The sequence below is a fragment of the Antedon bifida genome, chromosome 9 (genome assembly GCF_963402885.1).
Source record: "Antedon bifida chromosome 9, ecAntBifi1.1, whole genome shotgun sequence".
NCBI lineage: Eukaryota > Metazoa > Echinodermata > Crinoidea > Comatulida > Antedonidae > Antedon > Antedon bifida.
In genome coordinates this window covers 12,995,049-13,022,851 of record NC_136234.1, presented here as the reverse complement: position 1 = coordinate 13,022,851, position 27,803 = coordinate 12,995,049, and the positions used below count along the sequence as shown (strand labels likewise).

General features: G+C 32.4%; 1 protein-coding gene across 1 annotated transcript in view; it reads right to left on the bottom strand.

The window, feature by feature from the left end:
* LOC144852144 (5'-3' exoribonuclease 2-like) overlaps positions 1–27,803 on the bottom strand; it is a 50,918-nt gene that overhangs the window by 3,482 nt on the left and 19,633 nt on the right. The window contains exons 28-29 of the mRNA XM_078709883.1: positions 8,894–9,107; positions 5,121–5,229 (exon numbers count right to left, since the gene is read on the bottom strand). Of these exons, the coding sequence (XP_078566009.1) occupies positions 5,121–5,229; positions 8,894–9,107 (323 nt within the window). The remainder of the gene's footprint in view (positions 1–5,120; positions 5,230–8,893; positions 9,108–27,803) is intronic.

The window sequence follows — 27,803 nt, the reverse complement described above, 5'->3', positions numbered from 1 at the left end:
CATGTGCGTTGCGTGAGTAGCCTTCATGCAATATTAAATCCACATTCAAAAAAGGACGGATCTATGATCAATATACTAAATAGAATTATCACCTTATCTTAAGATGTGGTCTTTAGTAAATCCATTGTGTTACTTAAGAGGTATTGTCTAATGATTTCCATGAATGTAATGGTTAGACACCTGAGCAAGGATATGGAAATTTCTACACCAGAGTGTATTCTTGTCATTTGATTGGTTAACTTTATCATGTGTTTTTCAGTTTAATGTAGAACTCCTTCTTTGGGAAACCTCTGTTCAGGGGACACCCCTTTTAAGAAAACACCTTCCAATGAAACACATAAGGAGCAGTATACATTTAACACTATGGCCAACACTATTCAGGGAAAACACATTATTGGGTTCCAAAGGTGTCCCCTTAATAGAGTTCTACTGTAGTTCTAATGCATGGTATAATTAATGGTTTTGAGAATGTTCTGTGCTGTCCAACACAAGCCTGGAGACTGCAGTCTCTATAACTGTTCTACTCTGTGCCTACATACCTAGTTGTAAACATTGATTGAAGATGGAAGCAGCAGATTAATGGAAAAAAGTTTACTTTAAAACAGTAGGTGGTGTTATAAAACAAATGAAATACTTTTCCCATTCAACTTATAACATTTATTAAATATGTAGAAAAACGATGTTCAATTCCGCGACACATGGTTCTTCAACAAATTATAATATAATAATATCCTGAATTTATATAGCGCCTAATGTTATGAAACCTCTAAGCGCTGAACATTATTCCCCCAGTCATTTTTTACACATGGAAACATACTCTTATAATGCAGCTAGTATAATGCAAGGTTGTGTCTTGATCTAACCGGGTTCCCATTTATACAGAGAGAGGCAAGCGTAAGTAAAGTATCTTGCTTAAGGATACAGGCAATGCGGCGAGAGTTGGATTCGAACCTCAATCTCACGATCAGTAGTCGAACGTCCAATACACTGCGCCACACGCCCTCACTCTTTATGTGTGTATGAGATAGCTTCTTGTTTTTTGTTAGGGGAGAGTTGACTTCTTATAATAGTTTTTAAACTCAAAAAGCTAACTAAGCTCTAAAAAAATGAATAAAATAAATTTTGAAATGCCTTATTTATTCGACGTATCTGCTCCCACTAGATACTTATTCTACCCTCCTTAAGGACCACTCGCCTCAAAGTGATCCTTAAGGAGTGTAGAAACTGTACGAGAGAGGTTCCGTTGAGTGCACAGAGATCAGAGGTATTATGCACTTTATAAATCAAGTTGATTTATTTTGTTACATTTAAATTGGGTAAAACATAAAGTGACATACATTTTTCCTAAAATGATGTAATCATACATGATTTGAGATTAGGGACTGTGAGAATAAAATGGGTGAATGACCAAAACAAAGCAAGTCAGCCCTGATGGATCGCAAAACTTGGATTAATAGCCTCTTCTTCGGCTATGTATCTCAAACAAATATACTTTCCATGGCTTAAATTCCTCATTCCTTTGAGTCATACAGTCCGGAGTGGATTAAATAAGGAATCATATCCTATTTTTTCACATAATTTTATCCTGTTATTGAAAAACAAGTATATTCCTTCATAAAAACATTTTTTCTCATCTTCGAAAACAGAGACAAATTTGGTAACAGTATCTAGAATTATATTTGCTAAAAATGACAAGATTTTGACAGCAAATGTGGTGTCAATTAAAAATGAATGACAGGGGTGGAGTTTGGGGAGTAGCAATCTATCAGGTCTCAGTTGTGTGATTGGTGTAAGTACATTTTCCTGGTGCTTCCGGATTCACAGATGTTATGCAACTGCTTCCCAAAGGAAGTACGGAAATGGAATGTTTGAATAGTTGAACAGATGCCGCCGCCAGACAGTCTAGATACCAAACGTACAGTACAGTTACTGCAGTATAAACAGGGTTCTATATTATCAATTGCGATACATTGGCTATGTTCCAGCACACACAGTGTAATGTTTTGTAATATTTACATGTTTATATTAATTAATGTTTTTGTATTGTTGCTTTGCAAATGGAACTTTCTAAACAAAGTACCTGTATCTGTAGAATATAAATAATAATTGTTTATGAGTTGGATGGTGAGAATATTGCATGAGTTGAAAGATTGACTGTTCTATTTAACAAGGCGGAGCCGAGATAAATAAAACGGAATAATAAGTTTTTAAAGGAGAAAATTGTCATTAGTTGAAAGTTTGACTTTCTATTCTACAAGATGAAACTGAATTAATATAGACTTTAAAATACCATATTTTCCCCATGAATAAAAAACATTCATTATTTATTTTAAAACACACCTACAGTAGTACTGTTCTGAAGAAAACTTTTTTCAATCAAACAGTCCCTTTACTTCCACCTTAAAAAATGTTGAAGGCCAATATTGGTGACTTTTTTAAATTAATATGCCGTTACAAAAACTCTTCGCCTTCATCCAGCTACGTTCAGATGAGTTAATATTTCTTTAATTCATTTCAAAATTGTGTATAGCCAACCGCAATAAACAAACATTCATATAACGATACTGTATCCAAAATAAACTCATAGTCGTTAAAATATAATCCATCACGTAACAAGCTTCATTACCAACCATTACGATCGTAATAATAACGTATACAGAATACTATTTGCAGCGTCTATGATTCGATCAATATACCCGTGATTTTGCTGCATATTAACGCATTTCCTAATCCTGTGTAAATGAGAGCGATAGGTCAGCTGGGGATGAGTTCCATAGCCAGACAATTGAGGGCCTGGTCAAGTGTCCAGTATTTGACCAGCCACCCAAAGTGTTTGTCTAACCGGGACAGAATTGTTGAATCTATATACATTACTGCTACAATATGTCACAGGAAACCATAGATATTTTTCAACGAAACACTTGAAAATATTAGGTGATCTTGGTTGGCACGTTTTATTACTTGATAAACAAGACAACAAAATCTTGATGTTACTTTTCTTTTAAATCATTATGAAAATAGATCACACATATGTCAAGTCCAACCATACCTGGCTTCTGATACCTGATTCTCAGTGCTGTATTTCCACATACAATATTTTCCTAGTATCATAGGCATAATCGGTAATACAGCATCTCATGTGATGCCTGTATCATATAAGATTAGGTCAACCTGGGTTAGGTCATGGTCTATGATACTACAGTAGGTGATACATTTGAAACACATGTGATGCTGTATTATCGATTATTCCCATGATACTGGAGAAGTATGTAAAACCGAGAATTGGGTGTTCTGGGAAATGTGGGAGGTAACCCTATCAGACACCTACTGGAATTGTCCATGGAAAGAGGGAATTGTAAGTGATTGCCAAAGGACAACAACTTCTGTCTGGGATGGGAGGAGGAGGGAAAAGAAGAGTGGAATCAAGTTGTGTTACGGTATGGTAATAATCCAAAATTTATGTAGAACTAGGAGACGATGTGAAATTAATTTACAAGTACATTTAGACTAAACCCATTCCATCCTATCTCTACAAAAAATGTACTTTGTTTTCTTTTGTGGGCTTGTACATTGTGTAACTCTGTAAATATTTTATTTTCCAACACATTCTTCACCAGGAGATGCTTGTAAAATTTCTTGCCTAAGCAGAGTTTGTTGAAATAAAGACATTATCAAACCTAATAAAGATCCACAACTAAATCAACAGACACTAAGAAACGAAGTACATTAATTACCTATAAAGGTTGCACATAATACATTAATTACCTAGAAAGGTTCGGCGTAAACTAACTAGATAATTGTTCATATAGTTCTCTAACATTGAAATAAATTGGTAAAGTGGATTTCTCAATTGATTTCAGTCAATTGATCATAATTGAAAGAGTCAATTTGAGGTGATAGAAAATGTCTTCATTGAAACTAGCTTATTATGCTGTAAGTAAACGGTTGTCCGCACAGAGAGAAAAGAAAATTGGACAAACGGTTTTGTCTTTGTAGCAATTCAAGGATAAAATAGCCTCTTATAAAACATACAAACACTTGAGACTTTGTGAGGTTTCTTTACGATTTACACCGATTTCACCAATTTCTTTTCATACTGCTTTCAAGTTTCTGTTAATTGGCGTTAAAAAAGCAATAAATGCTGTTGAAGTAGTTCTAATATAGAAAACTAATAGCCTAGCTGAGTGTAAAATAGAATGTAGATTTTAATTTACATAAGTGAAAGTAACTCTTGTTTAAATGCATATATTTGAGGCTTCTTCAGTATTTTTTAAGCATCATTACAATTCCAAATACTATAGAATGCTACAGTATAAGGCACAGTAACTATTGGTACTTATATATGTATACTAATAGTTACTAAACAGCAGTTTTAAATTTGATAAAATAATGTCTAAAGAATGAAAGCTATATTTTACTAATTACTTTCAAAGCATACACAGTGGAATGCCTTGTTGCATTGATTTTATATGTTTATGTTATCGTCTTGTTATTCTGTGCAACCTTAATTTTGTTGTGTTTTGTTTGTTTTTGTGCAATACACTCTTTTTTTCCAACCTGCGAAAAACTTTTAAAAAAATGTATTGGTTTTATTTTTTTTTCTTTTGCTTACTTAATTACTAAAAACTATTCCATTTTAACTTTGTAACTAAAGTGCAATATTTGAGATCGAGGAAACAAATGCTCAAGGAGAAAACACAGCTGGTGAGATCAGACTTTTATAGTATTTATATATTAGTACTGTTGGGTCTAGGCTCTGGAACAATCTACCTTAACATATTAGAAACTTGACATCTTTGGAAAGTTCTAAGTCACTTCTAAAAACTCTTTTTTTTTCTTTTTGACAGCACTAAGAGCAAGTTTTCAGGTAATGGCCCTTTTATATCAGCTAACAAAACTCCAGAGTTTACACACACAAAGCAGAGTTTACATCTGCATTTTGAATGTTACGTGCCTTGTGGAATGTGTAAATTCCTGAGTTTTGCTAGGTAATGCGAAAGGCTATTAGACTCGAACCCATCACCTTAAACTCGTCTTTCAGGAATCTTACCTCTACACCTGTATTGAAATTTGAGGACAATAAAGCACCAGGTATAATAAAGTAAATAATCGGTACTTACGTATCTGTGTCGATCATCTCGTTGTTTTCCATGTTGTTGTTGTTGGTGTCGTTGCTGGTTTTGATAATAAGCAGCTTGTTGGCCCTGCATGTTTCTATCCCACCCATGCCTGCAAAAAAAACAAAAACAAAATTTAATTTACAGTTACTCTGTAATTGTTAGATCATTTTTAAGGTGAAAATCTAGTTCAATTGTGTTTACCAAAATAATAATAAATAAGCAATACTCGAAAAACAACTATGAACATAGTAATTAGTCCAATTGTCTTTCTTAGCGAACTTAATTGCAGAAAACAATACAATTTGTAACCTTCAGCTCAGAATTGCAATGCTTCCTTAATGTAGTCATTAATGTCTTTCATTGCAATAATTAAACTACATTGTTTTGACTTTCATTGTATTTTGTTCTGCTTGCTCACTATAAAACATTTTAAAATGATTACATTTTCCAACATCTAGAACATCACCAATTACATTACTTACATTATTATTATTACTTACTTACATTATAATTATTGTATTACATTATTTTTAAATTATTACACAATTATATCATTATTTGTAGGCCTATATTACTGTATTATTGAAAAAAAATTTTTAAAAATATTATTACACTATTAGTATTACAAATTTATTATATGATTTACAGTATTAATACTACTCTATTACATTATTATTATTATTACAATATTATTACTTCATTATAATTATTATTATACTACATTATGACAATATTGTTTAAAATTATTATATTACTATTACACTATTATATTACTGTAATTGTATTACCTAAATATATTACTACATTATTATTATTATTATTATGGTATTATTATTACTTTATTATCTTTTATTATTATTATTACATTATTATGAGAAACAACCTCACGATTGGTTCACTAAGGTTCACATTAGTCTGATACAGTGTTGTTAATTTGGCCACAAGATCATGATACATGTAGCATGAGCCAGGAATTGAACCAAGGAATCGTAAGCTAGCAAGTTACACACCACAATGCCACAACTACAGTAACATAAAGTAACTCTATCTTTATATTAAAAAAGACATTTTTAAACTAAGAAACTTAAACCAAAAATAGGACTTAAAATCATAAATTCCTCCAAAATCTCTTAATCTCTTAAAATGGTTAAATGTGGTTCCCACTAGCGAGCTGACTGATGACGAGTGAAAGATAGAATAATCATCGCGTGTGATCACATTGCGCTTACGTATTTGCATTGCGTCCTAGTGAAAACAAAGCTTTAAGATCCAAAATTGTTTTCTATTTTTTTACAATGTACTTTAAAAAGTGAGACTCGTAATTTACCTGGATGGCGTAACAATGTTATAGTTACCGTACATAAGGTATCACACATTGCCAATTGTGTGTTATTCAATCACAGTCTTTACTAAACCAGTAGATTTCAAACAATAGACTCAATTACCAAACTTTACATTTGTGTTGTCTTTGTGACAAGATGGACCACAAAATGTCAATCAAAGGGAATCAATGCCCCAATGCTGCTGTAATGCAAACGTAACACCTGATTTACTTTAATAGTTCACACCTTGTGCTTAGAAGACTATTCTGTAGCCTCGAGCGGGAATAATGAAATGATGAGACGAGGAATGTATAGATTAAGAGGAATGCATTGAAGGAAAAAAATATAAATCTAATCTGAAAGAAAGTTAATGTTATACAGTCGGGAATAATGAAGCGACGAGATGAGGAAAGTATAAATTAAAAGGAAATGTACTGAAAGAATGAAAAATGATTTAAAAGAAAGTCAATGGTATATTGTTGGGAGTGGAAACAATGATATGGTGAGATGATAAAAGTACAAACTAGGAGAGATGAAATGTATTGAAGGAATAAAAAACGATTTAAAAGAAAGTCAATGGTATATTGTTGGGAGTGGAAACAATGATATGGTGAGATGATAAAAGTACAAACTAGGAGAGATGAAATGTATTGAAGGAATGAAAAACGATTTAAAAGAAAGTCAATGGTACATTGTTGGAAGTGGGAACAATGAACTGATGAGATGAAGAAAATATAAACTAGGAGAGTGGAAATGTACTGAAGGAATACAAAACGATTTAAAAGAAAGTCAACGGTATATTGTTGAAAGTATACATTATATACATACAATTTACACGAAAAATATCTAAAATGCCTAAAAGTGTCCATCCCTGTACTATACACATATATTGCAGGTCATAAGAGTGTATTGTATGTATATTAACATATTCCTCGTCTTTGGTTAAGTAACCATTTCTCATTCGCAAATCCACTGAACATTTTCAAGAGTGCAGAAAAAGACTTTTTTTTTTGGGCAATATTTAAGTTTAGGTTTTTTCTCACACAACTGAGAGCACCTGTGAGTTATGTACTAGCCGGTATGTGCACCTTAAATTGCTGGTATAATGCAGTTATGTGCGTTTTGTTTAGATTTCGTATTTATTTTTTAGGTTCACAGAATAGTTTCCTTAGGTTTTGCCTTGTTTCATGCATTTACACAGATCACCCAACTCATACTGGCGAAGAGTTAAAATCTAGTTACTATTATTAATTTTTATTAAAATTCCAATTGCAAGGAAAAATCAAAGACAATGTGGTTGATAGCAGGCACAGACTGGTAATGTAGACTCAGTCCAAACCTTAGACAGTGAAGGTGAAGATCAGGTCAGGCAGACATATCCTGGTTAAACAGTATTCTAGGCCAGGTCACAACCATTCCTTGTGGTTGTGGATCTGTTGTTAAGGGATCAAAACAGCCTACGATGACTTCAATCATTTCCTAGCCAATGTGACAAACGTGTACATTTTATCAAGCTCTGTCTTGTAATTAAAGACATTTACCACTAAAAAAAAAACTATATAAAAATGTAATAACAATTTATAAAATAATCTTATTAAAAAAAAAAATTTAAAAATTATATATTTATAAAGTACTACAGAAGAGTGTATTTTATTTGAAGTCTACTGCTTAATGTGAAAAACAATTTATAGTTATGGATTGTTCAGAAGAAATATGTATTTATTTATTTTAATTGAATGTCATAGGGTTTGACAAGACTGTTTTGATTTGTTGATCATATTTAGAATAAGGAGATATTATCAAAGCTATTTCAGGTATAGATTACCCTTCACACAGACATAATTTACCAATTTTAACAAGGTGGAGGAATTGTCAACAAAATCCCAATCATTGTGCAGCGCTCAAAGTTTGTATATGCGTACGTATGATTGAGTATGTGAATGAAAACTGCATAATGACAAGAAATCTTGGAAGATGGTTAAAAAAAGTCTTAAGTAAAAAGTTTGATTGTGTCTGTTGTCTACTGCAGATATTCAAGAACACCATATAGTGTTTTATACTACAACAATTTCAGAAATGTTTGTCCAAAAATACTAATGCAATTGCATAATGCAACTGTAATAAATTATTTACAACTACCCAAGTACATATTGTAGTGTAATCTTAAGATGGGTTCTAAATACTTTGGTTTTTAATAGAAGTGTGAAGTCAAGTACACGTCATTTAGGTTCACTTTAAGTAGTTCATTCTAGGTGTTTGATTCAAGTTTGTTTATTTAGTGCCATTTAAACCATGCTGGATTAAGGACCACAGGCTTAAATTTTCACACCTAAATGACCTGAGTAAATGCTCTGGCCTGTCTTTTTAATACTGTTTAAATACATACAAGCCAGTCTATATAGGTAAATATCCCTTTAGAGATGTCTCTGGTAGGAATACGTGGACACTTACCCGCCTTGGTTTGAACGGTATCCTCCACCCCCTTGACCACCATAGCCTCCTCCGCTATAGCCTCCACCCCCTTGACCGCCATAGCCTCCACCCCCTTGACCACCGTAGCCTCCTCCACCTCCACCGTAGCCTCCTCTTCGTCCACCATAGCCAGACTGCTCTTGTCTACCATAACCACCACTAGAGCCTTGTCCGCTATTGTATCTGCCACCACCTGAAAAATCATAAGATCAGTTTTCAAACATTAACTTAGACAATAATTTTCTTTCGGAACAGGTTCATAAAAATGGTAAAAGTCTGGACTGCATCTGCGTAAATACAGTTAGGGCAGAACAGGTCCATGAACTTGATGACAATTTTTAAAATTCTAAATTCCTTTCATATAAATTTCAAAAAGATTTTTAATTTCAAATTACTGAAATATTTATATTTTAAAATGAGGTGAAAGCAGTTTTTCTGAAATGTTTTTTTTTCTTGTTGTTTTCTTATTTTGTGGGTGGTGGGAGGGGATCTTGTATGTGACAAGAGATGTTGTTTCTTCTAATATAAGATAACCAATAAATTAATGAAAGTCGCACATGGACATATTTTGGGACGAGAATCGGAAAACTATGTACTTGGGTCAATACCACCTGGAATGAGACAGTATAATTGCATTCATAAAATATAATACACTGTCATACATAAACATTAGCATTTATATAACGCCTTTCCAAATCATTAGGTGAAAATGTATATTTAATTTACTGTTAGACATTAAATCTATTCTTTATTGTTGTAAACATTTAAGTTTCCTTTGATTTGTGGCAAGCTGTTGCTTTTGCTATAAATACCATAGTGTTAATAGTCAAACAACATTGACACAACTGCACTGATTAATTGTTCTAAATAGTGTAAACATGATCAATTAAATGTACATGTAATTTAAATTCAATTCTGGAAAATAAAACCCTTTTTTCAGTTTCAATTATTTTGAATTATATATTTGAGGAGTAATCTTATAAATGTACAGATATTAATGTATCTTATACAATTTTTTTCTGATTAAAATTAAAGAAAACGATATTTTACAAATATAATACATAATGAATACAAAAATAATTATTTCACTTATAAAAAGGCAAAATAGGTAGTTAAATCAAAAACCCATTGGCTGTCAATTTTATTATTTTTTGCTTAAATTACAGTTTTTTTGTTTTCAATCCAATTTTTGGATCCTATTATGTGACCTTAAAATGGAATATTAAACAAACAAACAAAAGTATTTCAGGGGGACAATTTTATATCTTTAATGTTTAATACTGTATGGCATAGATTAATACCGTGTCCGAAAACGAGAAAATCACCAAAAACCAGACATTCGCAAAAGGTTCAAAATTCTTTTACCATTAAAAACACATTCCGAACAAAAAAGAATTTATGTGAAATGCCCAATGATGTCCGGTATTGGAGAGTTGACTACAATATAACTACCCATGCGCTTCTTTTCAAGATGCGCTTCAGTTTGAGATGGGCTTCAGTTCGAGATGGGCTTCAGTTCGAGATGCGCTTCAGTTCGAGATGCGCTTCAGTTCGAGATGGGCTTCAGTTCGAGATGGGCTTCAGTTCGAGATGGGCTTCAGTTCGAGATGGGCTTCAGTTCGAGATGGGCTTCAGTTCGAGATGGGCTTCAGTTCGAGATGGGCTTCAGTTCGAGATGGGCTTCAGTTCGAGATGGGCTTCAGTTTGAGATGGGCTTCAGTTTGAGATGGGCTTCAGTTCGAGATGGGCTTCAGTTCGAGATGGGCTTCAGTTTGAGATTACTTTTGCAAACTGAATGCTGTAAATGTCCCTGCCAATTTTACAGAAGATACAAGATGCAATCCAATCAAAGTACCATTTGGAAACAATACTTTGTAGAATAAACATATGAGGCTTGGTTGTTAATCAAGGATGATAAGGTCATTAATATTGATATTATAACACAATCATACAGTTTTTATGGTAGTAGAATGGATCAGTGAGAACAAATTAGATCTACATGAAATTCTATAAATTTTTTTTATACTAGTTTAATTTGGAAACTAACAGACTTTTGCTACAAATTAGCTGTTGCAGAAGTACAATATAACTCCCTGGTCTCTGCAGGCCCAATTAATTTAAATCACTGACAATGATTATAACAGATTTATTGATAACAATACAGAGGCTTGTGGTGCTATACAGTACATTAATAATGCACCTTTCCTAATTCTAATTAAAAAAGTGTATCCTGCCCAAATGTTACATGGTATGTATAGATTGAGTAGCCCACTTGAAGCAAGCTGGTCAAGCTAGGCAAGCTGGTCTTGCAAATCACACACCTTGAGGTAAACAAATGATTATCCGAAACAAAAAACTGATCAAAACAATTGAGGAATATCTCAAGGTCTCTAATGGCTTTAAATCTTAAATAGGCACACCTTTCGATAAAAATTAAAAATCAAATTCAGCCATGTTTTCAAACAGCCTTGGTGATACCATACATTCGGTTGATTTTATATTGTTAACACTCGCAACATGTTGACACTCGTTGAGAACAATAAAACAGATTGGAAACCTCAAATATAAGAGGCGTTAATGGGACGCACAATTGTACTTTAGTGCGTACAAGTACCGGGAATGACGCATATGAAAACGCTACAATCTGCCACCAATTGATTGATAACAAATAAATTGGAACACAAATGATGGTAATCACTTAAAATATAATACATATTTTTTGAAAGATACCTTGTTTGAGCGGATGGTTAAACTATTGAGAGGGGACTTGATCGTCCTTAAGTTTTGTTTATAAACAAAATCAGGTACTACAATATTACTCTTAACACCAATAAACTGGAAAATTAGATCATTACTTTTCACTTGAAATGTCAAGATTTATATTATGTTTATGTACAAACTAATTCATTCGTTTTTAGGGTCAGTTTCAGTATGGGCTTACAGTATGATCAAAATTAAGTAAAGTCTCAGGGGGCCTGGGTACAAAATGTGAAAAAAAATTAGGGGGTGGGAATATACTTTCTTTCTTTCTTATATTATCCAGAAATAAATTATAAACATTGTAAACATAAACAAAACATTATATACCAATGGAAGAGCTATAAAATAGTCAGAAATTCAATCAAATCAAGTTCAGCCCCTGAAGAATAAATAGTAAATAAATAAATAAATAAATAAATAGGGAAAGCTTTCTAAACTTTATACATAAAACATTTTTTTTAAACTTTGTCTCAAATATATAATTCTCTTTTGAAATTTTGGATTTACCAAAGTATTGTGTCCAAATTTAACCTAAATTAGAGGTGATATTATATTCTGTTAAAATACTATAAAATATATTTAGTCTGGTTTAGTTTTATATTATTTTTCTAGTATTTTAAGGTTTTTAAAAGTATTTTTGATATAATAATTTAAATGTTTGTTATGGAGGTTGTGTGTTCAAGTCCCATCGGAGAATTACTTAATGTTCTCAATGTATGAAAATATCTGTCCAATTAGAAGGACTATGGATAAATATATGTCTAATTAGGAAAACCTCAATTTAAAACAAATAACCATTTAAATTGATTATGTACACACTACTGTATTATAGTGTAGTTAGTGAAATTCTAAAGAGCCCATATTATTGTACAGTAATTCAGTAGCACTTCACTTACAGATAAAGTACCTACTACAAAATACCTTAGTACACACTTCAACTAAACCAATTTAACATGCTCTTTGGTCTACACTAAAGATCCCATATATTGATTATATATTGACTCCATACCCTAATCTACACTAGGCTCCACTTGAACTAGGCACCCCAATGATCAAGACAGCGCCATATTGGCTAACCGATAACTATAGTTCGATCAACATATTCGTCTACAACCGATTGAGATACAGAAGTCGTAACACCACTTAAATTAACCGTGACCTTTCGAGTATGAATTGGAAGATAATGATTGTTACTATCATTAAATATTGATGATCGTAGACACAAGCCTGTCACAGATAATGATTGTCAGTCAGTTATGTAAACACAGTAGTACCTACACATCTGCCTTTCCATCACTCAATACACGTAAAAGTATCATGTCTAGTGACAACAAACAGTCTGCAATATCATGTCTGCTGACAATAAACAGTCTGTAGTATCGTGTCGGCTGATGACAAGCACCTAAATACCTAGGATTTTAATTTACATAGCGCAAATTCCATATGTTCAAATGACGCTTTCACATTATTACCTGATTATTTTGATCAAACACGTATGGAAACATACTTCCACAATGTTACACATAGTAATAAGTGCAGTTGGTGCTTTGACCTAATCAGGTACTTATTTATACACCTGGGTGGAGCAGGGAAAACATATGTGTTTTGCCTAAGGACACAGGAAATGTGATGGCTATGCATTGGATCTCGCAATCAGAAGTCCAACTTCCAACACACTACGCCACATGCTCTCAGTCTATACAGCACTCAACGCTTTTGTGTAAACCAGCTGTTTGAATGACTGGTTAGATCCCTTCCCAATTGGTAGAACAGGGTTCAACCCATTGATGCTCTTTTATAGTGAGATTACATACGTTAAATATTTAGATGCTACAGTTTGGTCTATGGATAGGTCTGTTGCCGTAGCTGCAGACACGTATACTCCAGGCTGTTTATTGTCGCTAGACATGATACTGTCCATGAATCAATTGATAATTCCGTAAATCTTCTAATTGTAACCCGGGGTTATTATTCTTTCGATTGTTTTTTAGGGTGGGTTACTATTAGAGTAGTGGGTTACTATTACTAATCTTAAATTAGGCACCTGAAAATAGTAACCCACCCCCAACTTTTCCGAATAAACAAATTTGGTTGAACTCAACTATATTTTCAAAAACACTCAATCCTCCCCCATTCCCGAGATCAACATGCATTATCTCCTTATTTTCAAAATACGGCTGCATCATTAAGTTTTTGTGACTCTAATAGTAACCCCCATGGGTTACTATTAGAGTAGTGGGTTATTATTATAGATTGCCTTAAGGTGGGTTACTATTAGAAGGGGGTTACTATTAGAGTGTGGGTTACTATTAGAAGATTTACGGTATAGACTTAGGTCCTACAGTATCTGACCAATTACCTTAAAGTACAAATCAAAAACAAAACAATATAAATCTACTTTGAGACTACAATAATAAACTATGGGCTCAATGCTTAATATCACTCAATAAAAATAATGGGTTTTTAAGATAAGATTTTAACTTTTTAATTATTGTACTTAACATAAAATGAAAATTAAATAACTCAAAGAAATAGATACAAATAAAAACAAAACATTGACTTATCTTTCCTAAAGACTATTGGGGGATTTCCCATATCATTCTAATAAGACACTACTAAAAACAAGTCATAAATTGGCAATAACACAATATAACGTTAATAATCATAAATAAAAACAATGTAAGTTTACAACTACATAATCCTTTCTTTTTATCCCCTTTAATCAATTTAATCCACAAATTACACGCCATACAATATATCTGATCGCGTATAATCCATTTTAAAACATGGCAATCACCTTCTCTTAACATTCCACACTGCGTTTATATATCTCCAAGACAAGAGACCTTGGCCACCCTCAGATGTGATTTATAATTGCATAATAGGTAGTTTGGGTAAATTCTGTATCCGCAAATCGTGTTGCGCATGATAGTTTTGATGGTTTGATGTATGGATTGAATTTTACAAGTTAACTTATAAAACTTTCAGATTTATTTAAAATGCTATAAAATCTCTATCAGCAACACAGAAAAGTTTTTCAAACTAAAAAAGAAGTAAAAAATATTCATTCATTTGAATATATATATGGAATTTAGGCATGATATAAGCTATTTACATGCTCACAGAAAAGGACAGTGGCTATTAGGATCAGATCCTGAGGAAGGGGAATTGCTTGGGGTACACACTTCACCCTTTTGAAAGATAAAATGAAATTATGAACTAATTTTTTTTTTTGACAGACTACATATTTATATGTTAGCACTGCTCTGTTTACAAAATCGTGGCTCCACCACTGTATACAGGTTCACGATAGAGACAGAAAAGCGTCCTTATCATGATTAGCAGTGCACGCAGGAAGTGGCGGCGGCACTAACTATCTTAAAAACAATACATCCATTGTTTTTCATATACATGTGCCCTAACCGAGTCAACAGCTTCAATAAAAAAGCGTCATTTTAACATATAATGGAATTTGCGCTATATAAATAAATACATTATTATCAATATTATAAAGTTACACAATATACAAAAATCAGTACAAACGTCATTCAACGGCAAAATTAAGGTCTACAATTTGAATACCTAATATTTGTAGTGACGTATATTTGTGGTTCTATCTGGCCATGTCAGCCAGGCTGTCTACCAAATATTACTGCCTATCTCTCCTTTATTTATCCTTTTTCTATATCTTTTACAGACTGTCGAAAAGTTTCCCTCAACTACCTAGCAACGTTTGCGATAACATACTCTAAATTGTGATTTGATATCAGGAGAAATTATTTTGTATACAATGCTGCCAACGCAACTAACCTAATTTAAATATAATGTAATATTTACTAATTTAAATAAGGTTTAATACTTTTGTATGTGATGTAAGGGTTAATGATCAACACAAACTACAGAGGGTGACATTTTATGATATAGTGTATGCCAATTAAGTTAACTATTGACATTTTTGTGAAAATTATAAAATAATTAAATAAAATGAATTTAAATTCATATAATACTATGTTTACATAATCTATATTACAGATTCTATCTTATTATATTTATTTATTAATCCAAAAGCAAATTACTCAAAAAATGACAATGCTGTTGGTATCAGTGGCTCAGCTGTTTCTCAATCTGAAATCAAATATTAGTAAGCAAAAAAAAAAATCTTAACACTGAAAATGTCATTGTGGAAGCATACACATTTGTACAAAGAAAACAATGAATTTTAATAATCTAACTGAGCGGGTGTAAAAATATTAATATTTTAAATGTCTTTATTCTCTTTAATCCACCATTTTAGTTGTTGGATTAATATTCTTCCTTTCAAAATCCTAAGTTCATATTCGTAGTAATCGGGATTAAAAATCATATTTCTTGAAGTTGAATTAGTTATTGCTAATCGGTTTACCTTCAAATGTTTTTTTTCTAATACAAGGGTGAGGAGGAGAGGCAGTGCTTGCAGAATCAGTTGCCAAGGCTCAATGGTTTGTTCCGACGGGCAACCTAATGATCGCCGTAAAAGAACAAATGTAACAATGTAACTAGTATAAGGTGAAGAAATTTGGGGGAAAAAATGAATGTAACTCAAAAATTGTAAAAGGCAACCATTCTTTTGGAATTCTGCAATTTCTCTGACAAAACAACTTTTTTCTGGTTAGAGATTGCCTTTAAAAAAACCAGTAGAGGAACAAATAAGTTTTTTCTTTTGACTTATTACTATTTTTCTAAACTAGCTTTACATTCTATTAGTATAAGATTGCAAGTTTGAATCTCAGATCGCTCCAATTTGTTCAGTTTATTTCACTCCCTTTCCTATACCATTTATTTTCGTTAAAATATATATAATATTAATTTATGCAAAGTACATTTATATGCAACTATACAACACACACAAAATAAACCCAAAAACTTCAGAGTATTTTTGCAACTGGAATTAACTAAAAACAACACTTACTGCCTAACAATACTTGGAGTACTACAAAGTAGCAGGCAAATAAACTATTTTGAATGGGGATGTTAAGGAATAATAGAACACCCTATCAAGTGGTAAATTAAAATATTTGGTTAGTATACTGAGAAGGCCATGTATGAGAACCGTGCAGAAAGGCAGGACCGGTATATAGTATATACAAGGCTGTTTTAATCCAAGAGATTCAATTAATAGAATAGTGTGTGACTGACAGGTTAATAGTAAGCTGATTGACAGTATCTATATAAAATGTTTACCTAGGCAATAACAATGTAAACAATTATGCTAATTAGTAAAGTAATAAATTTTATTTTCATATTTTGATATTACATGCACGTTTGCCTATTTGACCACCATTTATGATAATGTTTATTTGCATAATAAAAGTAAATTTTGTATTACGTCATTTGTTCAAGTCGTCATCCTGCTTCGTAAATTCAGCATAAATTTGTGGGGGGGAGGGGGTGGGAGATAGATAATCTGTGTCAAGTCAAACTGGGCTGAATCGGTACAGGTATGGACAACACGACAGGGCCTACTCTTCCGAAACATGCCCTGGGTTCTTTAAAATGTACATGAGACAGATACACTGAATTTGGTTGGCGGTGCTTCTGCCATAAGCACGTTCAACTCAATAATTGTTATTCAATTTATTTCTAGATTGTTGTTAAAATATACTCTTTTTAAAAGAATGTATGTTACATTTTCATTTAATTATTAGCTCCTTCGCATCTTAATCAATGTTATGTAATACTTGTTATTGGCAAGTTTTCCTCACCTATAAACAACACTGGTGGTCATCATATAATGGTGGAATATACAAAACATTTTTATTATTAACTTTACATTCATGCTAGCACTAAAAGCCTCCATATACGAGTTTTATATTCTCTTTGTTTTGTTCATTACGACTCCATCTCAACTCGTCAGCTCATAATTGGGAAAATTGGGCGCTGGACAATAGAATCAACATGTTAATTTTAAAAACCATTAACGCCACAGCACAAGAAATCATTGTGAAGGTAACTGAAGTAAAAGCAATGGGCACTTGAATTATCATTGCCAAGCGCTTGTATCATTCTATTCTGTACTCCTAAGTACTAGCTTTCATTTGAAACGCTCTTCTACCAAGGGCTCTCTATTCTGCCAGTGTACATATAATGTACTGTATCTTCAAGCTGCCTAGGCCATCTTATCTACGCTCTAAAGGGTTTCAAAGTACCTCTCAGCCAGGGTTTACAAAGAATGACAAGTGGCTAGAAAATCAGGATTAACATTCTATGATGGCCAAATGATGAGTCTCCTATTTAGGAGCATTAATTAATTACATACTTAATTGATCAGGAATATTAACGGATTTAGACTGTAAAATAAATATGTTGATAAGATTAAAGAAGACTAAATAGGAAAAAACAAACTTCAATTAAACCTTAAGGTAATTAATAAAGTAAAACGAAGTGATTGATAGCTGCCATGATTTTTAAATTTCAGGAATTTTAATTCTTATTATCATTTGATCTTGTCATAGATTAAGGTACAATACATTACAATAACGTCCTTTACTTTAATACAACCTTTAATATTAACAACAAAATAAACTTCCAAGTACGTAAATAAAAGTGTTGAGACCTTTGAGAATCCTTAATTTTATCAATTATCTTGAAAATAAATACATTTAAAAAAAAATAAAAGGTAAAATAGATTTATAGCAAAATCAAACAGAATTTTGAATAAGAAAATCTAAATTGTTTAGTTAGTTTACCATCTTTTTTTTTTCAAGTAGCTATAGGATATACCAATAAACCATTCCTTATAATTTAGGAAAAAAGTCATAGTATAAAGAATAAATAAACAAGTAAAGCTAACATGTACCTCAAAATAACAATGACAAATACAAACAAATAAAAAATAAAGAAATCAATCCATTCAAAATTTTTTTGTTTTAATTTTCTAAATAAAAATGCGCTGAATACAACTAACCGGCTGTAAGACCTAAAATATTGAGCCATTCATCCGAAATACTTGTGTTAATCTTTTACCGTCCTTACTACGTGTTTTAAGTGTCGTCAACATAATCAGTTACTTAATAAACATTCATATTCATAATTACTTCCAAAAAATCTTCCAAATCTGAACAGAAAATCTTGCAATTTATGTGAGACAAGTATAATCCTAGTTTTGTTTCATGATTTTGTTCGAAGGCTTGGTTATTACATTGGTACTTTGAAGTACTTCTGTTCTATTACATATGGTGGGCCTAGCTTCTTATAGTTATGCTCACTTGAAACTACATGGGACATAAGCTAAGGCTGCTCAGTAGACTTTATCCATTTTTCTCTGGCTTACTTGCTCTGCTACATATAATCTAGTTTTTATAACACACCTAAGAGTATCGTTACCATCTGATTGGTTAATTGCATATCACATGCTGTTCAGTATATAGTTCTATTGCACTTTAAAAGTTCTTTTTAATGGTTCTAATGCATGGCATCTTTTTGTAGAAATGGTTAGTTGGTGTGCGTTCAAAAACCAACCTGTAATAGTTTAATATGACCCGGGCTTAACAATTTCAATGTTAAAAACATGTTAGTAGTTGATATAAGTCATCTTTTGGTAGGATTAAATCAAGGGCTGTTAAAAAAGTACAAAGGGGAAAATCAGATATATTTTAAACAGATGAGCCATTTTATTTGTTTATGGAAACAAAAACTTTCATGATCGACGGCTGACAACCGTTTACTCTCTGTAAAGTAATGACATAATTAGGCAAGTTTTGGTAAACAATCTTTCACACCAGATTTGTGTGTGGCTGTAAAATATTAGCAAACTGTACGCCTCCTACTCATTGTGAGACAAACAAAGGCAAAGGGGAGGCCAAACACGCTAACAATAGTTTAAGTGTCCAGTATTTGGACATGGGCTAAGGATTGAGGGCATGTCAAATGTAGCTGGACAAAGCAATTCACACCTGTGTATGAACCAGCCTAGCAAAACATGGATGCGTACTCTATGTCACAAATATTTATTTTTTAAAATTTTAAATCAACTGACAGAGATGAAAACCTCCGCTAAAAATGTTGATAAAAATGAAATAGGTGGTGTTAGTATTGTACTTTAAATATAATTTGAGAAACAAAACTAAAGAAAACAACTCGATCATTGCATGTAGATGACGCTGATGTTAGTTTAGTGGTTTATCTCCTAGCGGTGCAATTTTTCTTCTTTTTGTTCATGGGTATTGAGTGACAAGTAATTACTTCTTGCAAGATCCTTATTGGTATTGTTTAATTATATATAAATTACAATTATTGTTATTGTACCATTGATAGAAATTAGTAAATGTTGGATTATCCTGGTTTTACAAACTGAGGTCATATCCACCAGAACTAACTGAACTAACATGCAAGTAGCCAGAGGGTGGGGAGGGGTTGAGGTTTTGAAAGAACAACCTTTTTCTGAATAGTCCTTTCCAACTAGAGCCCAGCAGTAAAAGTAAAGCCCCTTATAAAATCCTGGCTTGACTAAGGTGTATATTTATATTATCACACACCAAAATGTATTCTTGCTATTTGATTGGTTGATTTGAATCACATGATGTGCATTATTTCTTCTCATTTCAATGATTAAATGTACTATTGGATGGTAAAAATGTTTGTAAAAATGTGTTGTACGATTAATAAACTGCTTATTATTTCTCTTTATATATATATTTTTTAACTTATAAAAAAACCCAATATACATATAGGTAGGTATAGTTTCAAAGAAGGAAGGAAGTTAAACCTAACAATAACTACAAAGTATGGTTTTCTAATAATTCACTGTCATGTAAAATCAATACGTAAACTATGGTCAGTTTTTTATCAAACCACATGCCAATCATTAGACAACTCGTTTCCATGTTTTCCCGTTGCGATTACCGTGAGCTGCCTATGCTCCGTGTCTTTCAGAAAACTTCCCAGTGGAATAACTCCACTAAGTTTACATGTGGAATTCTCTGGAATTTAACAGATCCCTATGGTTGACGTGCTTCCCACTGGCTCCCAAGGGAATATATACCATTGTTCCTACGCTGTTTCTATTTTCCAGACAGTGTCTGCTGGACTTCTGACGGAAAAATCTAGGTGAAGTAGAATCTAATTATAAAATATCAGTTTAATCAATTTTTGTTAAATATTATACCATATTTAGGTTTCTACTAATTCTACAACAAGTGTTTTATTCACACTTATGGGTACCCTAGTGTCCCATGATTTTAAATCGTGTTCATACTGACAATTTTGCATTTAATAATTTAATATATAAGCTGGACCTAAATGAATAGGTCCATGATATAAGTACCGTTTGTTTGTAAAGTCATATTTTAAGAATACTTTTATCATGGAATTTTATCTTAATTAAGTCTATATTATTTTTATTTTAAATATAAAAGTAAAATATTTTGTAGACTATTATGAACTTTTTTAAAATTTATTATGCTTTGTACTTTTTGAATAAATGTATTTATGTTTATTTATTTTCTACATAATAAATACATTGCAAACATTTTGTTTTGTTAATTTTTTAAATAAGGGATATTTAGATGCTTAAAAAATGCACAATCATGACATACCTTGAATTAATCTTAAAATAAAGCCTGTCTTAAATATTCAAATTTAAAGACATTCATTTGCTAAAATAGTGCCTCACCAAATCTTATTGCATAAAGCAAGCGTAAATGCTAATAATAGCTATTCTATTGGCTGCTCTATTTATGTGTCAGAAACACACTGGCTTACTAAATAATTAAATGGTGGCAGCAAACAGACTTTTATATGAATTACAAAATCAACTAGGGGCATACTGTTACTAAATAATACTGTAGTGCATCACTAACATAATAAAGATAAGCATGTCAATTAAAATGCAATTCAGCATTTTTGCTGCTATGTTTTAATATTTTGAATTTGAAAAAATACTAATAAATAATATTATATATTATAGGGCACAGAGAGAAACATCAAAAACATTATCAAAATATAGCCAAGGATAGCCCATGAAAGTCCTCAATGAACTTGTTTCCAACGGGGTCTGTTGGAAGAATTAAGAGGTCAAGAAAGCAAAAATAACTAAGCAAAAAATCTAAATTCAATTTGATTTTTAAACAAAAAATAGTTTGAGATTCTTTAATATTAATTGGTTAACTTATTCCATTCTTTGATGGCATTATAAAAAAAAAGGTTTCGATTCAAGATGTTGTCAATTATGACTTGTTTCCAATAGGGTCTGTTGGAAGATTAAAAAGTCAAGAAAGCAAAAATAACAAACCAAAAAATCTAAATTCAATTTTTTAATTGATTTTAAAACAAAAAATAGTTTCTGATTCTTCATTATTATTAACTTAGTCCATTCTTTGACGGCATTACAAAAAAAGGATTTAATTCGAGATGTCGTCAATTATGACGAAAATGATGATGTTGATTGCGAAAGAATGATGATGTAAAATGTACTAACAATGACGAATCTGAAGTGAATGAAAGAAATCATAGTATTACTCAAACAAAAACACTTAACAATGTATCAATAAGACTAAATTAAAATGAATGATGTAATTATACATGCCGATGATTCATGGCCTCGGTATTGACCACCAAGACATGGCGGTCGTCTGTGACTAGTGATCGGCCGCACGTATTCAACGTCCGTCCGTAACCTATGCACGACATGAAGATTACAAGTTTATTGGCCGAAATAAGAAATTGCGGTTAATAACTAGGTCACAAACAATTCAACGTATCTAACTATTGTTTCCTATTGTCCATCACGATTCACACATCCATAGTTTCCTGCTGTTTTTGATCCCTGGGATAAGTTCTGATAAGTCCTAAACAAGGACATCTCCTAGCCTGATAAACACAACAAAACAAACTGCAAAGTAAATCTGCAACTTTGGAATCAATCCTTCTTTCCTATTGCCAGTCGGTTTTCGTCGGGAACAAGGCAGACGGGTCAAGTTTGTCGTTTGATGGTCACCGACAACGTAATCCGTGATTACAACCCAATAGATCATCTTAATACCGCCATGAATGAAATGTTTTGCAATTGTTACTTTTTTATACTATGATTATAGTAGTTTACAACCTATTACGATCTTGAGGTTATTGACTATTTCTTTTATTCTTATGCATACTTGACGAAACCCATCTGTTTATTGCATGTGGTAAATTTCCAACCAATTTGGAAATTGTCTAAAAAATATATCGCCATCAACTTTCAATATTTTTTAGACAACATTTTTGGGTCGAGGATATTAAGCATTTTTCCTTAATTAATAAAAAGTTTATAACTTTACTTTTATTTAAATAGCATTTCTTACAAAAATTACATTTTTAATTTTTTTTAATTTAGATACAGTAGTTCTAAGGAAGAATCCCAGAAATAAGTCTCCTTGATAGGGGATTGGCTGTAGTGTTACAAAATATATTTCCCTGCATTTGTTCCAGGAGTGTCCCAATGGAGGGGTTCTACTGTGTGTTGTAGATGTTTTAAATATGCCTTGAAAATATAAATGATGTTGCAACTATACAGACATACTTAGTTTATTAAAACTATATAGAATAGAAATCATTCTAAAATCTGGATTTCAATGTAAAGTGGTTTTAAAGTGTTTTTGAGAGCACGTTCAATATTTTAAAAATACATTTACATAAAATACATATTGTTTGATATATATATATTGAAATATAATACTGTAAAGACGAAAAGATAACACCGCCCTAAAACAAGTATGTGGTACTTCAAAAGTGTTAAAAATGGCTAAAATTCAATATTCACTTGAAGGCATGATTAGAATCTGTGCGAGTATTGCAATGGCTACAAAAAGTGACCGATCCGTTATCAGGCGTTAACATCATTCATCGTCTTGAAAAAATTATTGTTATGATGATGATATTTGAGATCATAAATTTATTGAATATTGAAATCTGAACCGTACACTGCCTCGGGTTGAACTCAGAATAATACAGACTGCTTCGTAGTGAAATAATGAACGTTGTATTCAACCGCTTGACCATTTGATTGCCTAACAGTGAATGGTCAGGACCTTCCTTTAATCGTTCTAGATAATCTTACCAAAAATAAGACCTTGGGGAATGCTGTGAGTGGGTAACAAAAGGTTTACTCAAGAGGGTAAAATAAATTGGACAAATAAAATGAGAAGAAAATTGTTTGTATTTGATCGGACATTCCTTCTATGTTGGAATCAATAGGGGAATGGTGAATAAAAAGTTGAATATGATTTAACTTTCATATGCTGCTACAGTAGTACAGTAATTTGTTATTCATTTAATTGCATATACATTTTCTCAGTTCATTGTTTATAGGACCCAAAGTGGAAATAAGGTTTTAACTTTTCTTGGCATTCCTTATAATGAAGTCTTGCTTTTTTGTACAAATCTCTGTTTTTTCCATTTTGTATTTCACCCACATACAAAGTTGTTTATTTAAAACCTTACTAAAATATACTTCACTATCATCTACAAATAAGGTACCGTATTCTAAATATTGAGATCTTCATTAGAAAAAAAGGTATTGCTAATTTTATCATGAAATTTTGTAATTAAAAATGAGTGGTGGATGACAAAAAAAAATGTTCCTTTTTTTGTCTTTAAGGAAAAAATGATAATACCACGCTCACATCACTTAGCAAAACTTTGGAATTTACATGCACCAAGGCATCAACAGCTGAGTTTTGCTAGATTTTAATAGTTAAATTGCTTATTTTATTAATGTTTCAATTGATTGAGTACAAGAACAGATGAAAGCAAAACACAAATAAAACAAAAAATATCCAAGATATAGATATAAGATATATAGCCATGATGACGTCATATCACTATCATATTTTACCCGCTTCTAGGTAACCATTTTTTGGAAATAAATGTTTTATGATTGATTGATATTTGGCCATATCACTACCATATTTGGGAACACCACACTTTTTTTTCAAACTAGAAAGACATGGAAATCATTGAAGAAAAGCCTTGCCTTTGATTGTAACTGTAACAACAAATACAAAATCAACACAATAAGATGCAGTGATGAAATTAAAGTATAACTTCTCTGATCAAGAACAGGATCTAAGATTTAAGTCTTTTACTAATCTGTCGCAAAATCAGCATCTTTTATCGCTGAGTAATATCAATACTTGTAGCATGAGTCACACAAGCCGCAATCGCACTGGACTTTTTTCTAAAGACAATCGGCTATTAAGTTTTACAACTTCTAACTTTCTCCGATGAGAAAGAATTTCCAATATTCACAGTAAGTTTCACCAACTGAGCAGAGTAAAGGTCTTGGTACGAATTTTACTGGATTAGGTTTAGTGTGAATAAGGCTTTAGACATGGTGACCCTAATAAGTATGTTAAAGAAATATATACAGTGGTATGAAAGGGGAAATAAATAAAGAGAAACCGATTGGTGACACTAAAAAAGGTCATAACTAAGATGTTTAAAAACAGAGTTGTGGAATTCCATGCTTATCTACTTATGATAAATTACTAGATATTGTTACACACATATTTCATTTTTTGTACACATCAATACAGTTAGCCAGCAATTCAACTTCTTGCAGAAAAAAAAAATAGTATTGCATAGAGGTGGCACTAGTGGTAAAAGGTCGGATAGCAAACTATCTATGAAAGATTTATATAATGTATATGCCATTATTTTCGCATACAGAATTGTTCACGATTTACTGTTTTATTGACGTTTTCACGTGTTGACATTTCTATTTATGTTTTAGCCTAGGCCTAATGTAGCTAATTACTGTATACAATTTGTTTGTATTACGAAGCATGTTAAGCGTAGACGACAGCCTTTTATTTGTCTAAGCAATGTCAAATGAAACATTTTTATTATTTTTAGCATTACAAACCTTCTACTGAACTAACTGTGAAACTGACACGAAGCATCATTGTCGATCATCGCGGTACTGACCGAGACGATACGATAAACATGTGTAAATTTGCTTCCAGGCTTTTTCCCTTTAATCAGAATTTTCTCAAGTTGATAATTTTGAGGTAAGGATCCCAATTGCAAAAATTAAACCACCACGAAAATAACAGCATACACAGTATATATGACATAAGGATGAAATGTGGAGATCGTACTAAATATTAGGATTATATCTTAATACACTTCCAGGTCAGATCATGTGCCCTAATTTTCTTTACAAGTCATATACCATTCCATGTCATTTTAGTATATCGTTCAGGAAGAAGGATTTTGATTGACTGATAAGTTCAGGAGTTGGCGAAAAACAATTGGGTTATTTAATTCCCTCTCCCCTGTGACTTAGGAAACATGTCAGGAAACGATCGGATTAGTGCCTCCACCAACTGGCACGCTTTGGCGAAGAAATACAGATGACCAATTATCAGATTGAGTTTCGTAATTTGTTTTTGATGATGATTTAGGAAGACTTATTAATTAATTGAGGAATTCCAAGAATATCAGGATTATCTGGTCTTCAAAGGTCAATAATGAGGCTGACCTTTTGCATGCAATAACATGTTTTATATATTTTTTTCATTTTAATATTTTCATCAAAATGTTAAATCTATAAATAAAACTCTGCTGATATCAATTAGCAGTATGTTAAAGGACAACTTGACCGAGGACCATATTTTAAAAACGTATTAGGGATGTTCATATGATTTCAGAACCATCGCGAGATTAAGGATATTGCCGCACGCACTCGCCATACAGCCGACGCCGTAAATTGCTGGTGCATCGCAAAATTTACATCATGAGTTTTCTAGCAAAGTCTGGCAAATCAAACAATTTCTAGTAAACAAACTTTATAAATAAATCGTAAAAAATATAAATGTTGATTTTTTTTATTGTTTCTTTTGCTTATCTGGACTCATTAATAGATTTTAATTTTATCTGTCAAAAGGGGTGGAGCCCATAGCGCTATCTGCTGAATCCACACCTGCTCATGGTCAAGAGAGGTATTACATTTTCTGCAAATTTTTATATTTATTTTTCTATAATATTTTGTCTGTTTTTGTCCCCTTATTGTTGACTTTTTATAAAAGAAGACATCTATTATTGTATTGTACAATTTGATGGTTAATAAATAGAGCACAAGCTGTACAGTACAGAAAGAAATTACTGCTTCGTATCTACGCGTAGCCTTTCGTAGCCTACGCGTAGGTAGATCGTAGGTCATTGTTCTGTCCTACGATGTATTGTTCTGTCCTACGATGTATTGTTTGTAACCTACGATGTATTGTTTGTAGCCTACGATGTATTGTTCGTAGCCTACGATGTATTGTTCTCTCCTACGATGTATTGTTCGTAGCCTACGATGTATTGTTCGTAGCCTACGATGTATTGTTATGATAATTATCTAGGCGCGCCTACGTAGGGTGGTTCGTAGGGTTAGTAAACACCATTGTCATCGCCTTTAGAAGCATTGACAATGCAAACAAACGATGTATTGTTTGCTAATTAAAATCCTATCTAAAGATAGTAGACGTCAATTTTTGTAGCCGCCCTACGCATCGGTTATCCTAATTTGGACGGAAATCAGCCGACGAAATGACATCGGGCCGGTGGACCTCAGCTCACGTAGAGAGAGTCGAGGCTAGCCTGTTTCGGCGGCCTAGGCCTACACTAAAAATTATTTAATCCTACCTTGGAATTCCTACGAATTATAAAAACAACGACACCTAACCCAACAAAATATATGCAAAACAAATATATATTCCATATTAAGATTTAACATAGGCCTGGCTTAAGGCCTTTTAAAATGATTACGACATGTGTATAGAAAAAAGCCCGACCAGAATTTGGAGTGGAAAAAACATGTGAGCAGTTTCGGGGAGAGAGAGTATTAAGTTTCATGTCATGTGACACAAAATCCAGGTACACGATCTTATTAATCGTCGTCAGACCGGCAGCCACCCTCTCGTACTAAGTTAAAAAAAAACACGTGAACGATTGCGGTAAAGCAGAGAGTATCGCGTTTCATGCCATGTGACCAAATAAACTAGGTCTGTATTAATTGCGGTCTTCTGTCGGCAGTCTTTTTGAGCGACCGACTGAACGTTCTGATACTATATTTAGAATGAATTGTTTACGATCTTTTTTTCTCGGCATCGTTTCTGGATGGACTAGACGT